The sequence below is a fragment of the Typopeltis vanoorti genome, chromosome 19 (assembly GCF_054136105.1).
Source record: "Typopeltis vanoorti isolate ZY-2024b chromosome 19, IOZ_Tvanoo_1.0, whole genome shotgun sequence".
NCBI classification, from domain to species: Eukaryota; Metazoa; Arthropoda; class Arachnida; order Uropygi; family Thelyphonidae; genus Typopeltis; species Typopeltis vanoorti.
In genome coordinates this window covers 47,203,914-47,230,592 of record NC_143567.1, presented here as the reverse complement: position 1 = coordinate 47,230,592, position 26,679 = coordinate 47,203,914, and the positions used below count along the sequence as shown (strand labels likewise).

Here is a 26,679-nt window from a genome sequence, read left to right as displayed (position 1 = left end):
TCATAAAGTGGATGATAAAACTAAGGCTTTGAATTATAGGCCAATCACCTTATCTGGGGTTGTGGTCAAAGTGTTGAAGAAGCTACTGAGAACAAGGATTCAGAACTGGGTTGACAGCAGCAGCAGAGTTGTATTTAATGGACAGCATAGATTTGCTAAAAAAATCATGTTTCAGCAATCTGCTTACTTATTATAACAAGTAAGCAGATTCTTTATCAACCTATTTCTGAATGCGAGACTGAATCCAGTCTTCACAATGTCTGGAGAGATACTGATAGGTCGATAGTTAGATACATCAGTCTTTGCAATACCCTTGTGAAGTGGGATTGCTCTCCATTCCACTCCTGCAGAATCTTCCCTGTTCTTAGACTCAAATTATATAGCCTCATCAAAGGAATAGCCTTCAGCTGAGCACTTGTTTAGCCTCATCAAAGGAATAGCCTTCAGCTGAGCACTTGTTTAGTATCCATGCTGATATTTCATTAGTCCCTACTGCCAAGTTCTTATTCAGCTTTTGCAACAGCTCTAATACCTCCACCTTATACATTTGAGTTTCTTCATCCACTGAAGTGATAGCAGTGAGCACAATGTTGCATACACCAGGTTGATAGCTTTTAGCAAAATGACCATTCATTAGTTGAACCTCTTCTGCATTCAGCAGTTATTTTTCATAGTTATCCTAGCTATAGCTTGCAGAGCCAGTTTCTTTTCATACACTTAGCTTTCCATATAACAGTTGTGACTCTTCTGGACCGATGCTTATAAGTTTCATAACTAACATCATGCACACTATTCCTTCCATATCATCCTTTGCTTATAAATCTCTTGCTTAATAAGATTACATATCCATTTCACTTCTATTTATTCTTCATACTCTAGGGACACATTCCAGTAGTGCATCGTTTAAGTATAATTTAAATGCTTCCCATGAACTGTCGATATTCTTCCTATCCAACAACTGATACCATGGTGCAGAATCCAGCATTCGTCAGTCATAATTCCTGCTTTATAGTTCAGAATGTAATATTTTCTGAATGGAACATTCATAAACTTAGCCACTGGGTGGCTAAGTTTATAGATCTTCAAATATCAAAACTTATAATTGGTTTACTGAATGAAACCATTAAAGCCTCAGTGGTATGAAAGCATTTCTGCTTTCTTACCTGCAGGCTGCAAGTTCAAATCCTGTGAATATCAAAGTGGGGCTAAAGAACAATAAAAAAAAAAAAACATACTTGGTCTCTAGAGCAGATTCATGAATTATCAAACCTTTAGTCCACATTACTAATGAGAGGTTTACAGAAGTTAGAGGTTTACAATCTCGCATTGGTAATACTATTATTAAAAAATATATAGAATGTTATACATGTGTGTGCATTTTGTCTTACTTTTACCAGTCCATGTTTCCAATTTGTCTTTTCCATCTTTCTGGTTTAGATGTTTTCAATTCCATGGCTAAAATAATTAAGTCAAGATAATGACAGTTAATATCCTGCTTGTTCCTCAGAAATACGAAGGTGATCTGAAAAGTTCTCTGACTCGACCATAGATGGCAACACCATTAGCACGATTTTTTTTTTCTCAGTTGATACAGCTGTCATAAACATCCATGTGAAATTGCAAGTCATTCTATCAAGTAGTTTGTTTTATACAGCAGTATCATGCAATTATAAAATTCTTTGTAAAAGAACATTTAATGGCAAAAGAAATTCATTTGAAGTTCATAAAAGTTTATGAGCACTCTTCTTCGTTTTAAACAATTTCCTTACTAGCCTTGAAAATGATCCAAGTGAAGGAAGTCAAAGTAACACCAGAAATCATTGATCAAGTGCATGATATGTTATTGGATGACTGGCGAGTCAAAGTGTGTGAAATTGCTGAGACTATAGGCATTTCAAAAGAATGTGTAGAATATATTTTGCATGAATTGCAAATGAAAAAGCTTTGCACAAGATGGGTGCTGCACTTGCTCAAAAACGCATTCGCAAAATCTCTGAACAGTGCTTGGAGCGTTTTAACAAGAATAAAACTGATTTTGTACGTTGATTTATTACTATGGATGAGACTTATTCACCATTACACACCAGAATCCAAACAGCAGTCAAAACAGTAGACAGAAGCCGGTTGTTCAGCACCAAAGAAGGAAAAGTCCGTTTTCCCATCAGCAGGAAACATCATAGCGTCGGTGTTTTGGGATGCTAAAGGCATTTTGTTTATTAATTATCTTGAAAAGGGTAAAACAATAACCGGGAAATATTATTCAGATCTTTTAATCAGAGTAGACGAAAAAATCTGTGAAAAAAGATCTGGTTTGCAGAAGGAAAAAAAAATCTTTTATCAGGACAATGCATCTGCCCACAAAGGTGTTTTGGCAATGGAAAAATTAAGGAATCTGCACTATGAATTGTTGGAACATCCACCCTATTTCCCAGATTTGGCTCCCTCTGACCTCTATCTCTTCCCAATACAAACTCTTCCTCACTGGTCAGCGTTTTTCTTCGAATCAAGAGATGATTACAGCTGTAGAGGGGTATTTTGCAGATCTTACTGAGAACCACGATAGGGATGGGGTAATGGCACTGGAGCATCCTTGGAATAAATGTATCAATCTTAAGGGAGATTATGTTGAAAAATAAAAATAATTTTTCAATTATAAATTTGTTTCTTCATTGTTAGGCCGAGAACTTTTCAGACCACTCTCGTATATGGGTATACTTTCACATAACACATGCCACACATATGAATACAAGTCTCTTCTCTCTCTGGTAGAGTTGCAGTTCCTGTTGCATGTAGTATTAATTCAGGTCAGTAGGATGAGCTCAATGAAGCCTTTCAAAGTAATTCTATTAAACCTCTGTGTGTATATTTTGGAACAGATGAAACATATGAAGTATTGGATGTTCAAGGGAGTGCACAGATTGTTTGCTCTTCAATAGTTTTCTTAATTTTTCATCTCATGTTCCCTGTAATGTATTAAGCTGAATCACCTGTCAGGGCCTTACGACTTGATCTACAACTTCAGAGAAACCTAATTAAAGTTATAAGGTGGTCAAATCCTATTTGTACGTCACTTATTTTTCAATTAATGTAGTCTTTAGGCAACTTATCTTTGCAGAATGAACCCAAGTTTTTGAAAGAAAAATTTTTTTGCTGTCATTACTGTACAAATGAACTCAACTTCAGCAAAGTGATTCTTGTACATCCTAGATAAGATTCCAAATCAGGGTCTTCCATCAACAGTGTACTGCTGATCTCTGCACCTGAATATTTTTACATAAAGATTTAATGTCAAGCAAAACAAAACACTTAATAAAAAAAAAAAATAGTTACCTAATAGCATTTTCTGGTTTCTCTTCCTTTTCATAAAGATCTGTAAGAACTACAAGAAAACAGCATGTCAGATGGGAAAAAAAAAAAAAAAAAAAAAAAAAAAAAAAAAAAAAAAAACACAGACAGGTATGTTTGTGTGTTTGACAAAAAAAAAACAAACGAACTTTTGCTATAAACACTTTTGTTAATTTAACAAAATTTTAAGCACTGTCCCTTTCAAAGCAGTCCCCTCTACTGGCAATAGAGGGGGACTGCTTTGAAAGGGACAAACATTTCTTTCTTCCATTATTAGAATGCTTCCTGGAACGCACTTTCTGTGATAGTGCACAGTTCTCTTACTGCATTTTTCTAAATCTCCTCTGTGGTTTAGAAATGACATCCTTTCAAAGTGGTTTTAAGTTTGGGAAACAGGAAAAGTCTGCTTGGGCTAAGTCTGAAGAATAGGGTGAATGGGGCATAACAGATGTCTGATGTTTTGCCATATAACTGTGGATGAAGATCAACACTTAAGCCAGTGCAATATCCACGCCTGGTTTTCCCACAATTCAGGCCTCTTTCTGCCCGCAGCATCCCTCCAACACACTAAAACTTCCTGGTACAACTCTTTGTTTACCATCTGACAATGTGATACAAGTTCATAATGGACAATACCTTTCCAATTTAAAAAAAAAAAAAAAAAAAAAACCCAACATCACCTTGATCTTTGACCAACTCATCCATTGATGCTTAAACCACTCGCAGCACTGTGTTCAGCTCATACATTCCTCCCCATATGCTTGGTTAAGCAACCGAAATGTCTGTGTAAAATTTTTACCAAGTTTGCAGCAAACTTTCAGGCATGCGTTCTTCAAGCTCTTTCATTGTCACTAATCTGACGAACATCTTGCACATGTGCTCACTTCAGCAGATGTAACTCGATAACTAATGCTCATAGCAGAACAGAGAAAATGGCAGTTTGTTGTCAAAACCTGCCATTAGGTGTGCTCAGGAGTCACAGCGCACCTCTGTGCTGGTTGGCATGCAATTTAAAACATTTGATCTTTTTTTGAACATCCCTCATGTGAGTGTGTATATATATATATATATATATATAAAATGGCATAACAGATTTACTCAGCTGAGAGACATTTTCTTAAAAAAGATTAAATGACTGAAAGCCAAGAGATAAAAAAAAACTATTCAATTAAGTAGATTGCATGACTAATTCCATCTTCATAGAAGACTTCTTCGGGTGCATAACAAGAGGGAACAACCAATAAAAATTTGCAAAAGAACAAAAAATTCATACATTAAAGTATTAGCTTATTAACATTTGAAGCTGTTCTAGGTATCTCTTCATTGTTGGGCATGTCCATGCATTCAACATCTCGTGAATGCCAAAGTTGGATGGCAGCGCAACGGCAGTCAGAGATTATAGCTGAGGTTGGTGTTGAGATGTATTTGATTGAAGACGATTTCTTGGATTCCACAATTCTTCTTTCTAGTTCATTATAGCATCAAAAGATATTTTCAGATTTGTCCCATAAGACTAGATGAAGTTTTCCTCATTAGCATCAGCAGAATATAATTCTGCTGACACTAATGAACTGGAAAGAAGAACTGTAGAATCCAAAGAAATTGTCCTCAATCAAATAGATCAACACCAACCTCAGCTATAATTTCTCAGACTGCCATTGCACTGCCATCCAACCTTCACATTCATGAGATGTTGAATGCATGCGCACACCCAACAATGAGGAGGTATACAGAACAGCTTCAAATGTTAATATGCTAATGCTTTAATGTATAGATTTTTTTGTTCTTTTGCAATTTTTGTTAGTTGTTCCTTCTTGTTATGCACCTGAAGAAATCGTCTATGAGAATGGCACTATTAAATAGTTTGTTTTGTTTTTTTTTACTTTTATCTCTCAGCTTTCAGTCAGTTAAATAAAAAAAAAAAAAAAAAAAAAAAAATTATATATATATATATATATATATATATATATATATATATATGTGTGTGTGTGTGTGTGTGTGTGTGTGTGTGTGTGTGTGTGTGTGTGTGTGTGTGTGAATATCTAAATGATTTTATGCAGTATTATTGTTGTTGCATAATATGATGCCAGCTAAAAGTCAAATCAAGGTATAAAGAATATCTGCAAAAATTTTAATGTTTTTTTTTTTAATTCAATAACTGGATATTATAACTAAATATTACTCTTTTTTTCAGACAGTTCTGCAATTAACACTTTATCAAAATATTTTCGCTAAGTATAATAAAATGCACGTTAATAAAACATGCTCCATTACGCACCACAGTTTGAAATATTAGTTTTCCATTATATTCTTTCAACAAAAAAAACGACTATCTCCTTTAATCACGATTCATCTCTTTTTCTAATTAGGCATACAATGAATTTTTTCTTAAAGGTGGCACTATTATTATTACAGGCGACTCCAGGGAGTCCTTAGACTCATCGAGGGAGGCCCTAAACATCATGTCCACACAACTATTCGACATTCTCACAGTATTTATTGTTAGATCCTGAATGAAGGAATCTTGCAAAGAAATCATTCATTCAGAATCTAACATACTAAACTACAGACAAAGAGAAACATCTGCACATCAGCTGAAATTGAATTGAAACTTTTTCACATATGTATAAAATTGCATTAATTTTATGTACCATGTATTTAATCTATTGAGATCAAATTAGAGAATGTCTTAAAAGAAGATAATTTAACTTATTTTAAGCCTCACTTAAGCTGTATAGAATGATTGCGAGTCACCAGATAGAGATTTAGTAACAATTCTTAGAAGATATACAACAACGTGTCCAGCATTATGCGGAGTATGTCGATGAGAATTCCATGAATACAAGAGCATAACAGCAAAGGGGAGAGCAAGGGATGAACCCAAGGGGAGAAAAGATATAGGTCATGTGCAAAAGGGACTCCAAAAAAAAAGGGGGTGCTCAATTGAAGAATATAAGGGGATGAGCATCGTATCAGCTGGGGCTTGTCTATTCGTTTTCCGGGTTCAGAAGTTAGTCGGTAGTTTGAGTGAGGGGGATGAAACGTCAGTGCTATGATGTCAGACGGAGAGTTTTTCTGAGAATGCTGTAGGAGTCCACGCAGAGCTGAAGGTGAGATTTCCAGCACTAGAAGTCCCATCGAAAGGAATAGAGATGTTTCCTGAGACCAAAAAATAGAGTCCGTGATCGGCAGTAATTATGAAGATAGCGTAGTCCCTATGCTGGCATAAGGACAGCCAACAAACAAGAGGTAACCAGGTGTACACGTCATGCTGAAAGATGTCGGGAAAAAGTTCGGTAAAGTAGAATTACTCTATTTTGTGTTTAGAATTCCTTGGAAGAGAGAAATTATTTGTGAACGTAAATTATGAACATTATTCTAAAGAATCTTGTGGACAGACTAATTACATAGTTAAAACCCCTTTTGGAATAAGAAGGATGGTTTGGAAGAAGTCTTTTGTGTTGTATGTGATTGAATTAACATAATGAGATTAGGATTGTAGATTTATAGTAACAGAATAACATTAGAATGTTTGTCATGTCATCTTATGAATAGCTTGCAGAAGGGAATTTTAGCTTAACATACCATTTGCAATCTATCCCATTTTCCAGTTACTGTGTATTACATGCTTTATAACCTTTGTTTAATTTAGAGTATGTTAATCTCTTAACTCGAGCTTCCTTATTTAGCATTGAAACAAAAATTGAATGTATGAATTTCTTTAGTGTATCTTGCTTTGATATAAAAATAAACATGTTTTATTTACCTAAACCTGAGTCATGCCTGACTACGATTCCGATTTACCACTTATAAAAATAGAACCTATTTTGACAGGAACGAATTAGAATGTGTATATAATTATAGATTTAGGTCACGACAGTCTGAATATATACTGAATTCAGTATATGCAGTCACGACTGCAGTCTGAATGTGTAAGAACGCCTCAGAATCTAGTATTGTCTCCCTGAGCAAGGATCTTTTCTGCTATTAGATACTGGTTGGCACTGCATAATATAAATTTGCCAGTATCCGAAGAGGAAACAATCCTAGATGTAAGTATATTAGGCCCGATATCTAAAGACGTAGATTAACCATTGAAAGGTAGAATAAGATATAAATCAGTAAAATATAGAGAAAGCAACAACGTAACACTATCATACCTTGCCTTGAACTCACTCACTGTCATAACACCCACAATAGACTGGCAGCTTATTCCACTCATTTACCACTCTAAAAATAAAGAACCCAGCTCTAACACCCTTGCTAACCACACTCTTGCCCAGCTTCCATAGATGTCCCTTAGTTCTCCCACCACCAGTCCTGATCTCAAAAATATCCTCTGAATTAATCATATAGAAACCCTTCAGCAATTTGAATGTCCCAATCATATCCCCCCCCCCTTTTCGGCCTATCAGCCAATTTCTGCAACCCACAAATCTTCAACCTGTTCTCATAAAGTTCATTCCATAGACCTGCTATCATCTTGGTCACTCGTCTCTGGATCCTCTCCACCTCCTCCTCATCAAGAAGAAACCTAGGTGACCAAATCTGGGCACAGAAGTCGAGACGAGTTCTTATCAAGGCTCAGTACAGAGGAAAAACTTGCTTGTCTCTGCTCGTCAAAGTATTTTTCAACAACCAAGTGAGTTGATGAGCTGATTTAGCCACATTTGCAATGTGCCCCTAAACTTCATCTCCCTATCCACCAACACTCCCAAGTCCCTGGCCTCATCAATCTCCTGGAGTACAGTTCCACCAATGTGATATACTGCTGCTAATCTTTTCACCCCAAAATGCATACCCTTACATTTTGTCACATTAAATTGACATCCATTCTCCTTAGCCCAGAACTCCAATCTATCCAAATCATCCTGCAAGATTTTGACATCTTTGCATTATCAGCGAACAAATGAACTGTTCCTCTTAGATCCTTCCCTATATCGTTAATGAGCAAATTAAACAGCAGTGGTCAAAGAACAGAACCCTGCACCACACCACTAGTCACAGGCCATCTTTTGGACTATTCCTGAAGAAACTACTCTGATATCTCTCCATCAACCACCCACCTATCCATCTCACCAACCCTATATCCATTCCCATATGTTGCAGTTTACAGATTAGAATTCCATGTGGTACCCTGTCAAAGGCCTTAGCCAGGTCCAGAAGTATCACTGTAAACCCATTACCCTTATCCAGTTCAGCATCATTGTGTTATAAAACTTGAGCAAGTTACTGAGGCATGATCTACCCTTCACAAAGCCATGCTGTCTCCTGTACAGTATCTCATTTTCATCAATCCATTCCTGTATTTTTCCCTTGACTACTTTCTCCAAGACCGTGACAACGACTCCTGATATGCTGATCGGTCGGTAATTTGCAACAGTAGTCTTGGATCCTCCTTTATGCAGTGGAACTATTTTCCCCTCTTTCCACACCTTCGGGACTATCCTAGACCCGAGACTCAGATTAAACATGGTCAAGGGCACTGATAATTCTTTAGCCGCTTCACGTAAGACCCGTGTAGTTATACCATCCAATCCCACAGATGTATTCACATTAAGGTTCTGTAATAGACTATTCACCTCCACTTCATTCATCACAATTCCCATATAAACTAATGGTTCCTTCATTCTTTCAATATCACCACCTGGATTATATACTCTTGCAAAGTCCTCACTCAGTAATTCCACTATATCGACTGATTCAGTGACCTCCTTACCATCAGTATTCCTTAAAATCATTCTGCTGTGTACAGTTTTTTTTTTTTTTTTTTGCTTGCAGCATACTGAAAGAACTGTTTTGGATTCTCTTTAGCTTGCATAGCTAGTTTCCTTTCATAATCTGCTTTTTTTTTTTTTTTTTTTTTTTACCACACTCGTTACCTTCTGACCTGCACTTTATACCGTTCGTGTGCCTGCAGGTCACCTTTCTCTTTAAATTCCCTCCACAGTTGTTTCTTTTTTTTGCAGTTCAACCTTAATGGTGTGTTATTAATCCATTTAACCCCTACTTGTTTTTATTATTCGAACCCTAGATATACAATCAGCCATAACCTCCTGTAAATGCTCATTGATCACTTCTCATGCTCTATAGACATCCAGCCCTTGCAGTTTTACATGCCATGACACTGAACCAAGCAATCGCCTAAGCTTGTCATACTTGCCAGCACGGTAATTCCACATATACCCTGTCTTAATCGAAAATTCCATACCTGTAGCCACCTCCAGGTCAAGACCTTATGATCACTCTCACCAACAGGTGAGATCATGGTCATATTCATTACAGTCAAATTCTCAGATGCTATTACCAGGCCAAGTACTCTCAAACCCCTAGTATTTTCAATTACATGTTGTCTCAGATAGTTATCCCTTAATAATTGAATAAAATCCAGTTCCTTCCTCACATGTGTCCTCTCCTCCTTCCAATCAATGTTACCATAGTTAAAATCTTCCATAATAATTACTCTCCTTCCACTCATTTCAATTTGTTTATGCATACTATCTCCACCATCTATTCCATCACATGGTCTATAGCAGCACCCAACTATATATTTTGTTCTGCCAGTCTCAATCTCACACTAAATAGCCTCAAATGAGCTCTTTTCACTATCCTGCAATACAACTTCAATTCTCCTTGGCTGCAGTTCATCAGCTATTATCAATAACACTCCTCCCCCCCATTTTATTCTCTCTCTGTCCCTCCTAAAACACACTATAACCTACACATTCTATCCCACTAACTATATCATCTTCCGTCAGCCATGTTTCACTAATGCCAATAACCTGTGGCCAGGAAGAGCCAACCAAGGCCAAAAATTCTTCCTTCTTGTTCCTAATACTCCTGGCATTAGTATACATGAAATGCAGAGGTCTCTTTGTCCCACCCCAATCTTGATGTGTTATTCTAACTATCCCATTCCAATTACTTGTCCTTAGTACTGGCTCGGGTACATTATATACATTCTTACACTCAAGTGTCTCACTGATGTCCACATATCCACTCCCCCCCCCCCCTTGGTAGTTCTAGTTTCCCTGGTTCTGCACATCCATTTTCACTTCATTCAGCAACACTTTTTCCAGTCTCTGCACACCAAATCCATTCAAATGCAGGCCATCCATCTTGTATAAATCCTTTCGCCCATCAAACTCATTCCACACCACACCATCTGCATAACCTGTGCATAAAGTCATTTGCGATTATGGCCCTCCTAAACTCCTCTCTGTCATACTGCAGCAACAGACTCACCATCCTAACTCTGTCACTCTTTTCTTTCGCTACCTTTAACAATACTTTCAAGTCCTCTCTCATAAAAAATTTATCTCCTTTCAATTCATTCATGCCTGCCACAACTATCAATTCTTTCACCCTCTGTTTTTGCACTCTAATACTCTCACTTACATCTTTAAATTTCGCACCCGGTAAGTACGATTTAGTTAAACTCCCATCTATCACACCTCTTAATAACAAGTCACCGTACAACACTCTTTCATTCATTTCTGATCATTTTCTATCATCAATAACACTATGTACATGGTTAATCTGATCTCATATCAGATATCCAGCTTAGAATGTTCACTTTGATCAAATCTCTCTCTCTCTCTCTCACACACTATCAGTTTATCATCTCTTCCTATGCCATTCATTCAGCATTTTTTAGTGTAAAGAATTTTTTTCAGAATTCTTTACACTGTACAGAATTCTCAGGCACCATCTTGGTATTTATTGTGTAAATACTCAGTAGTATTCAGTGAATAACCAAGACCAATGAGCAGGAGAGTGGATGCTCTTATGTCTGATGTTTATCAGTCATCCACACCAAAAAAATACATCGTTTCTATGAAAATCAGCTAACAACCTTTATTCCCCTATAGGGAGTAAGGTCAGGATATTTTAGCCCTAACTTTTGGAGACTGAGGGGGCAGTTCAATCTCCACCAGTAGTCAATCAGAGATAGCTGGCCAAGGACTATTACTAATTATACACAGTACCAGAGATGCTGCTGACAAGTGCCACCATCTTGTGGTCCCCAAACTTAACACTATGCTTTACTGTCTGAAAACAATGAGGATTCTACAATCAATTTTCTTGAATTTACAGGATGAAAAACCCCAGTTTCCACGAGAAAACCTGCATGTGCCAGAGATTGACTAACTCAGGAACCAATTGAAAAAAAGGCTTGGTAAAAGTTCCTTTAGTCAGCGACTAGAATTAAACTTGCAACGCTCTTCCTTTGGGCAGTCTAGTGCCAAGGATGGAACACAACACTTACACTGAGCTACACAGATTCTCAAAACCTGAGTTTCTGGGAGGAAAAAAAAAAACATCGATTCAGATAGGAAGTATGTGGTAAAGTTGTCTGACAGTTTCTAGCAATTAAGTCACCATGTGCTCTGAGAGAATACACACAAAAAGGTAAGAAAGAGAAACAATGTGTAACTAAACAAAAGCATGGGAAGACTGGTAAGAATACACAAAGTATTCTTACCTTATGTACCTCAGAGGTTAAGAAATAAGGAAAGAATACTATAAAGGAATCAAAGAATGTTATATTTAAATTGAAGTTATTCTAGATCATCACTCAAATTCCTGATATGTATCCTCAGGGGATGTACAGGTAGATTTTTCACTACATGTAAAAGTTATACTATTACTAATATCCGATCAACAATTTTCCTCCAAATTAATCTATTATCTGTCAAGAGTCCAACATTATCAATGGTGTACAGGATATGATAGTACTACATGAAAAATTTACATCATTACTAACTTCCTGTCTAATTTTCCTCCAAATCAATCTGTTACCTGTTAAGGCTCCAGCATTGTCAGATCTTATATTTCTATCTTATAATGCACTTTTTATCGTATCAATCCACCTATATCTTGATCTTCCTCTGGGTCTTTTTCCTGCCAACCTGGCAGAGAACACTTGTTTTGCTAATCTTTCCTCTCCCATTCTTTTAAGTGACCATACCACCTGAGATTAGCTCTGCTAACACATTCCTGGATGCTAACAATGTCAAGCTCTTTCCTAACATCCTCGTTTTTAATATGATATTGCCATTGATGCCATCTGTTCACACCCCTAATCTTTCTCAGGACTCTCATATCTACTCTAGTCTTTGGTCAAGTGTTTTACTTGTAACCCAGCTCTCAGATCCATAAGTTAAAGCTGGTTTGAACACTGTCTTGTATACTGCAAATTTAGTATTTCGACTTATTTCTCTCTTATTCCATATAAATTTATTCAGTTGACTTCCTACCATACCAGCTTTGTTGATCCTGTTGTCTATTTCCATATTAATTTACAAAAATCGTGCCTAAGTAGCTGAAATGTTTTACTTGTTCTGTAAGTTCTCTATTCACAATGCAGTTGATATTTTCAATGCTTCTGCCTATTTTCATTGTTTTTGTCTTGTTATTACTGACCTTCATACCATATCTATCACAACAGTTATTCAATTTACTTAGGGAATCTTGCAGAGACTTGTAGCGATTTAGAAGTACCAACATTATTAGATCTTGTATTTCTGTCTTATAAGGCACTTTTACTGTATCCCTCCACCTACATCTTAGTCTTCCTCTGGTCTTTTTCATACCAATCTGGCAAAGAACACTTGTTTCGCTAATCTTTCCACTCCTATTCTGTTTAAGTACCCATACCACCTGAAAAGAGCTCTAACACATTCCTGAATGCTAACAATGGCAAGTTTTTTCCTAATATTTTTAATGGGACAATGCCATTGATGCTATCTGTTCATTCCACTAATCTTTCTTAGAGCTCTCATATCTGAGGTTTCCAGTCTCTGATCAAATGTTTTATTTCTAACCCAGCTCTCAGATCCACAAGTTAAAATTGGTTTGAAGCATCTTGTATACAGCTAATTTAGTGCTTTGACTAATTTAATACAATACTTGATACAATTTAACAATGACAAATGTGTATAACCCAAGAACATAAGTTCATTTAGGTTATAAAATATGTTTAACAAATACAGAAATCAATATACAATGCATAATAGTGCAATGCACAAAAACATTGGCAAGAGCAATAATATATAGAGGATAAAAAGACATACAATGTACACACCGAATAAAAATACCAATTAATTGATTATTTTGCATTGGTTAATTTCTTATTTTATATTCTTATTCTAAAGAAATTTTCAATATTCTTATAAAAATGTAGATACTTTCTAATCAACTTTCTGTATGTGTTCATGTTGGTCTCATTTTGTATTAAGAGAGGTAAGCCATTAAAGATTTTTGGAGCTGTGTGTGTGTGTGTGTGTGTTATGTCTTTCTGTGCTTTAGGAATTAAATATTTTAAGCTCAGTTTTCTGCAGAACTATCTTTTCTCATGTTTACATACCGATTATCAGACTTTAGAAAGCGTAGAATCCCATGAATATATAACTGTCTAAGTAGTAAGGTATTTAATGAAGTATATTTGGCGTTCAATGTAATTTCTCTATATTTACTGTTGGTTAAAATGCATATTAATTTATTTCATAAAGATTAGTGATGGGATATGTTCCTCCCAGCTTAGGATACCATACTGTATAACAGTCTATATCCAGGCAAAATATGTTCTTAACATTGTCACAGTTAAGTTAATTCTTTCAAAAGAAGACACGAGATAGCATAAATCTTACTCCATTGCATATTTCTATAACAGGTGGTTTCCAGCTTAAGTTAGTCAATTTTTAATCCTAAATAGATTATAGTATTCAAAATTATAAATTTTGCTTTGTAAGCACTGAGAGCAAGTTTATTCACATGAAACCAGTTTGCAAGCACAAAGCTGTGGTCTGAAAACAATGTTCAAGTAGGTTGTAGCATTTGGACATCACTCCAATGGTATCAAGGGGATAAACGTGTATGCAAAAAACATGTCCATACTACCTCCACAGCAATGGGCAACCTGGCAAGATTGGTCCAGTCAGTCATGCTGCAATTATCATACCCTGTCAGAGCCTCCAGTCATGATTTATTGAACTGAACAAGCTTTTTTTCTCCTCAAATGACTGGTATCAGTGTTCTTTTACTCACTCTATAGTTCCTTGTTTTAGCTATATGAAGGAGAACTTGGCGAGATGAAGTTATCTGACATAATGAGCATTCAGATAAGCTCCTATGCAGATATCTGTAATCAAATTATGCAGTCATTTGATTGTGGACTGCTAAAATGCATGATACCTATAATTTCCTGTTGGCATTTCACATTAAGTTGTAAATTGTCTTCATTTCCTTCATCATTGTCAATACACTAAAACTGTGTGTGTGCATGTCATCCTAAGCAGGAGAGGCAGTTTCTACAATATTAAGTCTCATATCAACTATCATGATATTCATAGTTCTGTTGTCCAATTATCTCAATGAACTGTATACAGTGTCATTTGGTAGCTGGATACCTGCTTTATATAGCTTGAACAGATACAATGAATTCCATGGATGTAGACATACCAAATAAGCAAGGATCTCAGTGTATAGAGTTATAGTAACCTAAATTTAGAGCAAATCTGGATTGTCTGGTTCAGAAGAGAATAAAGCAACCACTTATGCTTGCACTAATGTTGTTCAGATCAAGTATCTGTACTCTCATCTGATTACATAAATCCTATAAATAAAAAACAAAGTAGCATCATTTACCAATTTTTTTTTATGTTGCTCCCACCCACAAAAGGTTATTTGCAGTTGAAGCGGTGTTTTCATCCTCTGCACTGGTCTGTCCAATACTCAAGTTCAAGTCTAGAGGAACATTTTCTAAACCTTTCTTCTGCTGGTTCCTGAGTTAGTCAATCCCTGGCATGGGCAAGTAGGTTTTTCTCCTGGAAGTTTTTTTGTCCCGTAAACTCAAGAAACTTGACCATAGAACCTGCACTATGATAGTCATAGGCAAGCTATCTATGAGTGGTTACTTGGAGACTGAACTGCCCACTCATTCTCTAAAACAGCCTCACCTACTCCCTTATAAGGGAATAAAAAGGCATTGGCCAATTTTGTTCAAGTACATTTTGTACCATGGGTGGACTAAAGATTTTTTTTCCTATTTTTTTAATCAATTTTTATTGTTTTCATTTTCTTTTTTGCTAAGGCCAGAAACTGCTCTAGCAAACATGGAACTTTTTCAAGCCACTTCATGCCTCCAATAAGTGGGATTGTAGTCTCACACCAGGCAATAAAATTCATCTCCCACCTAAAGACAATCACAAACATCCATGCCCATGCAGGATTTGAACCTGTGACCTGTTGGTTGGAGAGCAGATATGCTAACCACTCTGTCATTATTTACATTGCTCAAACAATAATGGCCCATGGCAAGCCATGATATATTGGTGAAGTTTAGCAACATCAATGTACTGAGGGAAATGAGAATATGAAGAAGCTTGTGCATAATTTGTGCTACTTTTGCATTTTTCTTACTTTGATCATTCAACCACAAAAGGTTATGAACATGATTTACATAGTAACATGGACTAATTAGATAATGCAGAAAACCGGTTCTATAAACCAAATATGTTTCACGTCATGTCATATCTCCAAGAAAGCAGGATGATTGTTTATGCTAAGCAATGAAATTCAGTGCCTGGCACAGATCACCTGATAGTAGCACAGACCACTAAATTCAAACCCACTCACACAACAGGATTCAATACTGCAGCCTGGTGGCTAAAGTTATTCAACCAATCTAGTGATAAATGTATTAAGGAGACTAAAGTAAGGCAAGGCAAGCTTAGCATATCGATAATAGTTTTTTACTTTTACTATCTGACATCCATATCACTGAGTGCTAGTTTAGTAAGAATGTCGAAAAAATGTCACAGTTCAACAAAGCATGTACAAAAAGCACCAAACAATTTCTTATGTGAGCATGGTTTCATGTTTTATAACATCCTTTCAGAAGTTTATAGGCCACTATCATATCACATTTGCATCCTGCTTATCAGTATCTGCAGTCTACATACAATCTGTTCTTATAATCTACATTCAATCCCAGTATCATCTAACTCCTCTTTGCACCTTCTTCCACATCTTCGTTCCCTCAGAACCCAGGAGGCCAAATCTGTGCACAGAAGTCCAGATGTTGCAGTACCAAGGCATTGTAAAGAGACAAAATAACCTCATTCCTTACATGTCGTTATTACAATGTTCGTTTCAACACTGCAATTCTGAGTTTCAGAGTATTAGTATATTTATAACATTTTTATTGTGATATTTATTGCAATACTGTCGGCATGGCACCAATGTGACAAACAATAGCAGCAAAGACTGCATTGTCTGGTGATTTGAATTTGCAGGATATTATTCAATGCAGTGTATGCATTGAGAAAATTAATGACAACCATTATCATCTGTTCACAATTCCAGTCTATTCATTTAGTAAGTGATGCATATCAAGAAACATCCTTGATTGCACTTACCTATCCTTGCATCATCAGCAAACAATTGAATGTTTGTCAGATCTTCTTCCCAATATCATTAATGTATTGACGAAGAACAATGGTCCAAGGACTGATCCCTGTGGAACACCAGTGGTTATCTTAAATCTGGCAAACACCTCTTCCATATACAACTTCGTGATACCCATCTGACAGCCACCCTCTTATCCAAGTCAAGAGTTTATATTCCATATATCCTATATTCTTTAATTTATTCAGCCTTTCACATAGTATTCTGTCAAATGCAAAAGTAATAGTATCAGTGTATCCATTTCATTTATCAAAGTCAACTGTGCTGTCCCTTCAGTAAATCTATATTGTTCCTTGCAAAGTATACCTTCTGTCTCAAACCATTTCAGTATGCAAGTTTATAACTTTTCTAAAATCTTCAGTATTTCAGAGACTATCATCTCTGGAGTAGTGGTGAAAATTTTAGAACTATTGTCTAGTAGAACAATAGTGTTCTAATGTATTTGGGATCTTTCATAAGCTAACATTCCAATTATTCAACCAAATCAAAAGGCCTAACCAGTTCAACCGAGCATTCCTTTAGCAGATGTGCTGATATGCCATCTCTCCCTACTGCTGATTTTTTTGAAAGTTTATGCAACAACTCAAGAACCTCCTTTTCATGCACTTCTCTTCATCCAATGCAATAATAGCACCATGCTTTGTGTTGCATACACCCAGTGCTCACTTCACTGTGAGCACTTATTATTTGAACAAATGCATCTGTTTCAGATAAGCATACTATTCTGCATTTTGGTAAAGATATTCTTATGCTGCAATTAAAACAGGGAATGAAAGTGTAAGGTTCTTTTCATACTCCTTTCTGTACAATATTCAACTTTTCTGGCCTGCTCTTTATATCTCATAACTTCTCTCATCCTCATTCTCACAATATTCCTTCCACATCCTGTGGATCTCTCGTTTAATAAGAGATCCACATAATATAGAAGAAAAAAAAAAATCACTATCACCCTATTTGTTCTTTGAACTCCAGGGACACAATCAGATATAGCATTAATCAGGGATATTTCCACTGTTCTCGTGCATGGCTGATATCCTTCCCATTCAGTAACTGATACCACAGGACCAAACAGAACATTCTCCTGAGTTATGCATCATTGCCAACTTTGTAATTTAGCATGTAATCTTTCCTATTTGGAATATCCATACTTTGCTACTTCTCAGGTCATGCCATGATCGCTGTCACCAGATGGCAAAACAATTACATCCTTAGCTGAGACTCCTGAAACTAGGATCAAATAATCACTTTGGCCTCAGGTTCCTTCTTTCACATACTGCTTGAGAAAGTATGTCTACAACAGCTCAAATTCTCCTTTATAATGAGTTTCCTCTACTATCCCAAGTTACATATAATGTTGCTCATTTAATACCCATCACATTAATTAAATGATGCATTTTAAGGTCTCCAACAACTGAATCACCAGATCTGTAACAAGCCACTGTATATTTATCCTGTTAGCCTCCTTTACACCACATATGCTCATACTCACTGCTGCATGGAATAGTTACTATTATTACTTTCATGAGTTTCAATCCCAACCTGACCCCAATAAACCAATATTAATTGTAATTCCCCTATCTCTTCTGCCCTAACCAAAAATACAATACCATTTACGCTCAGTTCCGGTTACAATATCTGACCGAGATCCAGGTCACACCAATGCCAATAATCTTAGGCAATGCCATATTCACTAAAAACAAAACTCTACCCTTTTGTACAGGATTCTTCTAATGTTTGCCATTTGTATTTAGAAATAAGCTACCTTCTGCCTTTCTTATGCACTTATATCTACAGTCTGCTTGGCCAAGTTGGGTAGCTTTCTTTCCTATTCCCCAAACACTTCTTATCCCTAACACCTCCATGGAATCCTAAGACCTATAGGAGATCCAAACTATCAACAGTATCTATCATACCTCTCCCTGAAGCCATTAACAGACAACGCACTCTCAACTGACTCAGGCAACCTATCCCATTCATTCACCACTCTCCAAGTAAAGATTGTAGTCCTCATACCCCCTGATAGCCACACTCTTGCCCAACTTCCAGAGATGACCTCTTGTTCAGCCCCCCTCTAGCCAAGAGCTGAAATATTTCCCTTACATCAATACTATAAAAGCCTTTAAATAACTTAAATGTTTCTATCATATCGTACCATTTTCTCCTATCAACCAACTTTTGCAACCACCAAACCTTCAATCTATTCTCATAGGGAATATTCCATAGACCACTCACCATCTTAGTTGCTCACTCTGAATCCTCTCCACCACTTCCTCATCCCCAAGAAACCAAGAGAAATTAAGAAACCTGAGCACAGTAATCCAGATGTAGTTATATCAAGGCTTTATAAAGAGGAATGATAACTCCCTAATCTCTACATGTGAACTCTTCAATAATCAAATAATCCTGTGAGCTATCCTGGCTACTTTAGCAATATGCTCTCTAAACCAACTATCTATTGTCACTCAATCCCCAAATCCCTGGCTTCAATTTCCTGGAGTAGTTTCCTAATGTGATACACAGCTTATCTTTGTATCCCAAAATGCATAACTTTATACTTTTCCACATTAAACTGACATCCATTATGTTTTGTCCATACTACATCACCTTAACTATTACTCTACCCATACTAGATCACCTTAACTATTACTCTACCCATACTACATCACCTTAACTATTACTATTACAAACAAATGAATATTTCCCATCAAGTTATTTCCTATATCATTTATGTACCAATTAAACAGCAGTGGTCAACAGAACACTACAGCACACCACCAGTCACCTGACTTCTCCTGGATCAGCCTCCATCAGCTGCCCTTTTATCCACATCACCAGTTTCCTATCCATCCCCATTTGTTGCAGTTTGCATAACAGAGTTACATGTGGTATATCAAATGCCTCTGCAAAATCCAGCAATATCATTTAGCTATTTCCTTTATCCAAATCAGTTGTCACTATTATAAAACATTAGTAGATTGCTCAGTAGATTATTCAAAAAGCTATGCTGCCCTCAGAGTATAATAGTCTTAGCCAGCCATTCCTGGCTCCTTTCTTTAACCCGACTTTACCAGCACTTAAACATCACTATTCCTCATTATGTAGGCCTCATTGGTTTCTCAAGACTGATGCCAAATCCGTTTAAGTGGAGACCATCTCTTGTATACAAGTGCTTTCGACCAAACTTATTCCACATATCCAAAAACACCTATTTCTTCTAGGTGTGCATATCAAATCATATGCTACCAAGGACTTCGCTTTCTGAACTCAAAATTATCATATCTTTGATATCATTGCCACAGACTAACCATTTTGACTCAATCTCATTTCTTCCAGCTATCCTTTTATAGCTTCACTCATACTGCATCACTGCTTAAATCAGTTGTTCCTACAAGCACTACCATCTCTTACTTTTGTTTCAACTGCATATGCTATGTCCTTCATTTTCCCCTCCTGGAAATCTGAAATTAATGACTCCATCGTCAAAGAAATTTAGTGAGAATCACCATACTATATTACATCTTTATATTCTATTTTATTTACCTTATTATTATTAATACTCACTAACATGTCTTGTTGCTTTATTTTTCTTATTTTCTTTATCCTGCGAATTTTTCTAGACGTTTCTCAACTTCAATTCCCAACAGTGGTCTAATAATTTGTTTTAACCTAGAAATTTCATAAGTAAAAATATTTTCTATATTTTTACATGTTTGTTCAGTGGAGCAAAAGTTCACCAGCATCAATCTTAGCATTTGAAAATAATCTAAATTAACACTATATCTGCAAATACATGTTACAAATAGAATGAATAACTAAACATCACAATATACTAAAATACATTAATGAATCTAAGAAAACAAAACAAATCATATCTTACAGGAGTGTTAAACAATCCATTCTTGCTCAAAGCCATATCAATTTGTTTTAATTATATACTAATATTTAAATTAATGTATATTAAAATTAAAACATTAATGTTTTTAATACATGTATTACAAATATACTCCAAGAAACACTATCCTGGAGAATGTCTAATACAACAAACCTGAGACTACTGGTTTAATGCAACTTCAAGTGACACAGATGGTATGAAAGCTAAACATATGAATCTTATTTTAAAATAGGTAGATGATGGTACAACATTAGTGTGAAATCAATACTGCCACAAATTATAAAAAGTAGCATTTCCCAATACTGATATTTCATTTTAAGCATTAAACCATGCAACAGGAAAAAAAAAAAAATCATACCTCTGGTTAAAGTATCAAGAACTCCATTTCTCTCTAGATAGTGTCTGAATTCTTCTCTTTTGGGATCAGTGGATAACGGAAATACCTAGAAAATAATTCAGACTAAATTATTTTAATAAATTAAAACTTTAAAAAAAGCAATAAAGCATTTTTAATTTATTTTGGTACCTTCTGCAGAAATTCAGAAAAACTAACCTGAATGCTGAACATTTTTTTAAAAAAACTGAACTCTGGACCGTGAACTAATAAGGAAAATGTTTACAAGCTTAGCAGATATACTGTATAATCTGTTAAGCAAATCATATAAGTTCATATAGATCTGGCGACTGATATTAAAAAAAAAAAAGTAAACAATGAATAATGGGGTGGAGGGGGATTGTAATAGAGACTATTTTATTTTCATTGCATCTCTAAAGAGATTTTAACTCCATACACAAGGATTGTGTAATTAATAAACACTTTATAAAAAACAGATCTAAGTAGAGCTCTTCATGTTAAGCCACTTTACGGTTTCAAATTTCACCAACTGTTTGTTCCATAGCAATCCGGTATCCTTAAGACAAAAGATAAAATTTTCCATTCAGCATTTCCTTCAAACATTCAATTAGAATGCCAATTGCAATATGTTTTATTTACTAAATACTTGTTGACAATCTCAACTGCTCCAGTTTAAAAGACCCACAGTTCTACAATTCCTTTATGAAATATTCTATTAATATTCTCCTGACTGTCACATAAAACTTGAAAACTTCCTAAGAACAAAATTATTTTGGTCTGAGTTCTTAAACTTCCATTAGCTCTCTCTCTCTCTACTTATTTTTCTCCGTTCCCTGGAGAAAAGTAAATAGAGAGAGAGTTAATGGAAGTAACTTCTTGATTATCATTTACTCCATGTAAATGACAAGCAAGAAGTTTCGTATAATGGCTGACACATCGACATGGCATATCTTTATAAAACACAACAAATATCTCAACACTTCACAATTTTAAATTACAATAAAAAAAATTGAAAGTAATACAACTATCAAAATCTAGTAAGTACAATTTTCAAATGCTTTATACAGGCGATTCATATACAGTGATACTTCTAGATTTTACAAAGCCATTTTACAGGCTACTATATAATAAACTGGTATATAAGTTAAACAAATGGAATTGGAAAATCAGTTGGTTGATTGGATAACAGACTGGCTTTCTAATCAATATCAAATGGTTGTGTATAGAGGTGCCACATTTCTCAGGAAGAAAGTTACAAGTGGAATCCCACAGGATTCTGTTCTAGGACCGATGCTGTTGAATTTTTTTGTTAATGATATTGCGAGTGGTCTGAAAGCTGATATTGCTGTTTGCAGATGATGCTAAGCTGGGAAAAGTAATTAGGAATGATGCAGATGTACTGGTGCTTCAGAGCAATTTGTATAAAGTGGCTATGTGGATAGACAAGTGGGGATGCCAATTAAACACCAGTAAATGTAAGGTTTTGCAGTTCGAATCTCAAAAAATCCAAGCTACATATATCATATTGAAGACAGCATATTACAGGAGGTGGAGGAAGTGTGTGATCTTGGGATATTGGTGGATAAAGAATTGAAGTTCAAGGAACATGTTGCAAAAATAATAAGAACAGCAACGATGTGCCAGTATACTATGAAGAACACAGACAAATAGAAATATGGATGTGGTCCTTCCGCTGTACAAGGTGTTGATTAGACCACATGGTGAGAAGCAAGTTGTGGAAAAGGTTCAGGGGCAAATAATAAAAGAAATATCAGGATTGTGGAATACTGACTATGAAGAAAGGTTGAGAGAATGTAAATTACAGATGCTAGTCAACAGGCATAAGAGGGGCGATATGAAGGAGAGAAGGGGATAGAGACAAGACGTCATCTTGGACGTTGTATAAACGTGTGGTGTGTAAGAGTGCGGATCTGGAGAAAGTCAGGCATGACTTTTTTGCATAGAGAGTGGAATTTATTGCCTAATGAGATGGTAAGTGCTCAAATATTGAACCAATTTAAGATGAGGTATGATGAACATTATTTCTGTTAGAATGCATCTTACTATCGACTCCCTTGACAAGACTTTACTCCAGGAGGTGTGTGTATAATAATAACAACAATGGGAACATCGCAAGTGCCGATATAAGTGTTCGTCTCATCCACTTGATAATGGGTTGAGTCCACTAAGAAGAAAGGTTCTCCACTTATCGCGATCTTTAGCCATCTCACTCATGACTCTATAGCTGGGTAGATGGGAATGTTTTTTCAGCAACTTTATCCAAGTACTTCTTGGTCTGCCTCTAGGTCTTTTTCTTCCTATATATCCATTCAGAGCTAAATATGAAAGTCTATGAGAAGCCATTCTCTGAATATGACCAAACCATCTCAGTTGATGCTTAATGATTGTGTCTATTATATTATCTGGGAAGTTTAAATCTGTTCTGACTTGATCATTAGCCTTGTGTTCCATCCAGTGGGTGTTATTAATTTTTCTGAGGCATTTCATTTCAAATGCTTGAAGTTTCTTGATTGGTTGTTGAGTTAATCTCCAAGCTTCTGAAGCATAAGTAGCTGTTAGATAATAATTGTTTTATATAATTTTAGACTCGTTGGGATATTTTTATTTTTCCATATTTTGTTTAGTTTATTCATGTTGGTCCAACCTAGGTTTAGCCTGTGTTTTACTGTTTCCATATTGTTGAGGTTACTAGATATAAGATTGCCAAGATAAACATATTTATTAACTTGTTCCAGCAGATGATTTTCGAGATTTATAGAAATATTTTCTTCTCTACCCATCTTCATTATTTTTGTTTTATGATTTATTTTCATGCCATAAGTTTCACAAGAGTCATTTAAAATATTAATAGTTTTTTCTAGCTGTGGTTTAGAATCTGCTAAAATAATGATATCATCTGCATATTTTATGTGATTAATGTTGGTACCATTGATTTTTTTTACACCTGGTTCATCAGCTATGGTTTTACAGACTTCTTCTAGGAAGATGATAAAGAGTTGAGGTGAGAGAGGGCATCCCTGCATTACACCTTTCTCGACTGTGAAATCCTCAGTTTTAATGTTGTTCATTTTAACAAAAGCTTTGGTATCTCCATAATAATTTGTAATAGATGTTAAAATATCTGAATCCATTTTTATGTTTTTTAGTATAGTGATCAATTTGTTTCTATTAACTGAATCAAAGGCTTGCTTAAAATCTATAAAACAACAGTATATGGGCAGGTTGTATTCCCAATATTTTTCTGCTATATTATTAATGGTGAAGATATGGTCTATGGTAGATCTATGTGGCCTGAATCCTGCTTGGTTTTCCTCTATGATTTTTTCTGTAAACACCTGTGTTCTCTTTTATATAATTTGAATGAATAGTTTATAACTAAGACTTAAGAGTGTTATGGGTCTATAATTTTCACATATTCTTTTGTCTCCTTTTTTGTGAATTGGTATAATTCCTGTTTTCCAGTCAGTTGGGATTACTCCAGTATAAAGAATCTGATTAAATAAATTCATTAAGAAATTAATAGCTTCCTTGCCACCAGATGTGTTATGAAACCAAAACTAACGATATACTAACAGAAATATTTAATTATGATTATTTTTAAGGTTGATAAACGATTAATTTCATTGTTCATAATATCAAGTATAAACAATGAAATTAATCATTTATCACTCCCTCCAACCCATCATTCAATGTTTACTTTTTTTTTTTTTTAATATCAGTCACCAGATTTATATGAACTTATTTGCTGAACAAATTATATACAAGCACACTTCTAAAGAGTCAGGGACTGATCAAGAAAATGTCCATTTTCAGTCATACAATAACTGAATAGTAATACTGCTTTAATGCACCAAATGCAAATTTAACATTTTTGGAATAAGCGAAGTTTAATTTGTATTTGCTGTGATGAAGCATAGTTGATTCTGTGCAAAGTATCCAAAGCATGGTTCAGCTAGACCTGACTCAACCACAGTTGTGGTAGCAGCTGTGTTTATGTCAGTGGCAGATTGTACATAAGCACTACAACACTGCAGCATCCCCAAGGAAAAAAAAACTAAAAAATTAAATTTTTTCTGTGTTTATAAATAATAACAATGCTTACAACATTATACAAATGCAATACAACATGTCAAAGGTTACAGCTTATGTTTTGACATTGACTGAATAGTTAATAATTGGGATTGTTCGATTAACACTTTAGATTATGAAACAAATGCGCTGCGATCTAATGCAGTGTTGGGATTATCACGTTCGGTCAGTTCCGGCTAGACTCGCCAATATTTGTTTGCACTTGTCACTGCACGTGACAAGTGAATCCAACACTGCTCAATTGAGCAGTGTCGCTACAGATAATTTGTATGCTTGTGCACGTTATTTCTATGTACGAAACTTTTATTATTGGTGTGTGTTCATGGTGAGGGTGAAATATTTTTAATAAAGCACTTTTTGTAATATGTAAATTTACTTATTAACAAATTGGTTACTGATTAGGAAAAAATTATTTTTCTTATTTTGTATATGCAGCACCCCACTTAAAATTTTCACTGGCTGCGACTGGTTTATGTCATTCAAGGCAGATTTTCTGTTTGTCATATAATGGATGGCACCACTTCAGGCTGCTAGCCTAAAATCTTTCGCTTATTGTGTTCTTGTCTTATTACAATTTTTATGTTGTATCCCAGAAGGCGTGTCTCTGTGACAGATGAAATACTGGACTTATTAATTCTGTGTTTAATTTTTCCTTTGTGCTATTCTCAATATTCCCCCTAAGCTGTGCACACAAAATTTGTTTTCAGAATTTCTAATTTATAATCAATTTTTGAACATACTATAAAAACAAATTATGATAATCATACATGTCATTTACTTTATTTAGTAAATTCTCCAGTCTCCACTCCAGTATTAAAAAGACCAAAACTGGTGAGATCTTTCTGAGCAATAAATACAAAATGTTATATTCAGGCAATAACAATCAAGGAAAAGAAGGAGTAGCCATAGTATTCAACACAAAATACGAGGCTAATCTTCTTGAATGGCAGTCAGTCTCAAGTAGAGTAATGTGGGCAAATATGAGAATGGGGAACTGGACAATGAGACTTATTTGTGCCTATGGTCACACAGAAGGTTCTACTAAGGTAGAAGTGGAGGAATTTTTTGAGGCTTTAGAAAAAGCAACTGACACAATGAAAAAGGAAAAGTTGGTCCTTGTTGGGGATCTAAATAGTAGAGTAGGAAATGATTGTGAGACATACAAAAATATTTTGGGAAAATTTGGAGAAAAGAGCAAAGCTAATAATAATGGCAAATATCTGTTGGATTTCTGCTCAGGACATGGACTGGTTATTACTAACACCATGTTCCAACATAAAAATGTGCACAAATTCACATGGAGAGAAGAGGCTAGGAATAAGAAAAGTCTCATTGACTATGTTATTGTTGATAGTGATGTTTTCTCCCTGGTGCAGGACACCAGAGTGTACAGAGGATTTGAAATTGGAAGTGATCACTATTTAGTCTTGAGCAGGATAAAATTGAATTTCATATTGAAAAGAATAACATGTAAGAAAGTTTTAAAGCGAATAAAAGTTGAGCAGCT

The 26,679-nt window shown here is 35.5% G+C and overlaps 1 protein-coding gene across 1 annotated transcript in view; it reads right to left on the bottom strand.

The window, feature by feature from the left end:
• The window catches only part of LOC150096068 (c-Myc-binding protein), a 60,600-nt gene that overhangs the window by 10,507 nt on the left and 23,414 nt on the right, over positions 1-26,679 (bottom strand). The window contains exons 2-3 of the mRNA XM_090409187.1: positions 21,066-21,150; positions 3,331-3,379 (exon numbers count right to left, since the gene is read on the bottom strand). Coding sequence (XP_090265313.1) covers positions 3,331-3,379; positions 21,066-21,150 — 134 coding nt within the window. The remainder of the gene's footprint in view (positions 1-3,330; positions 3,380-21,065; positions 21,151-26,679) is intronic.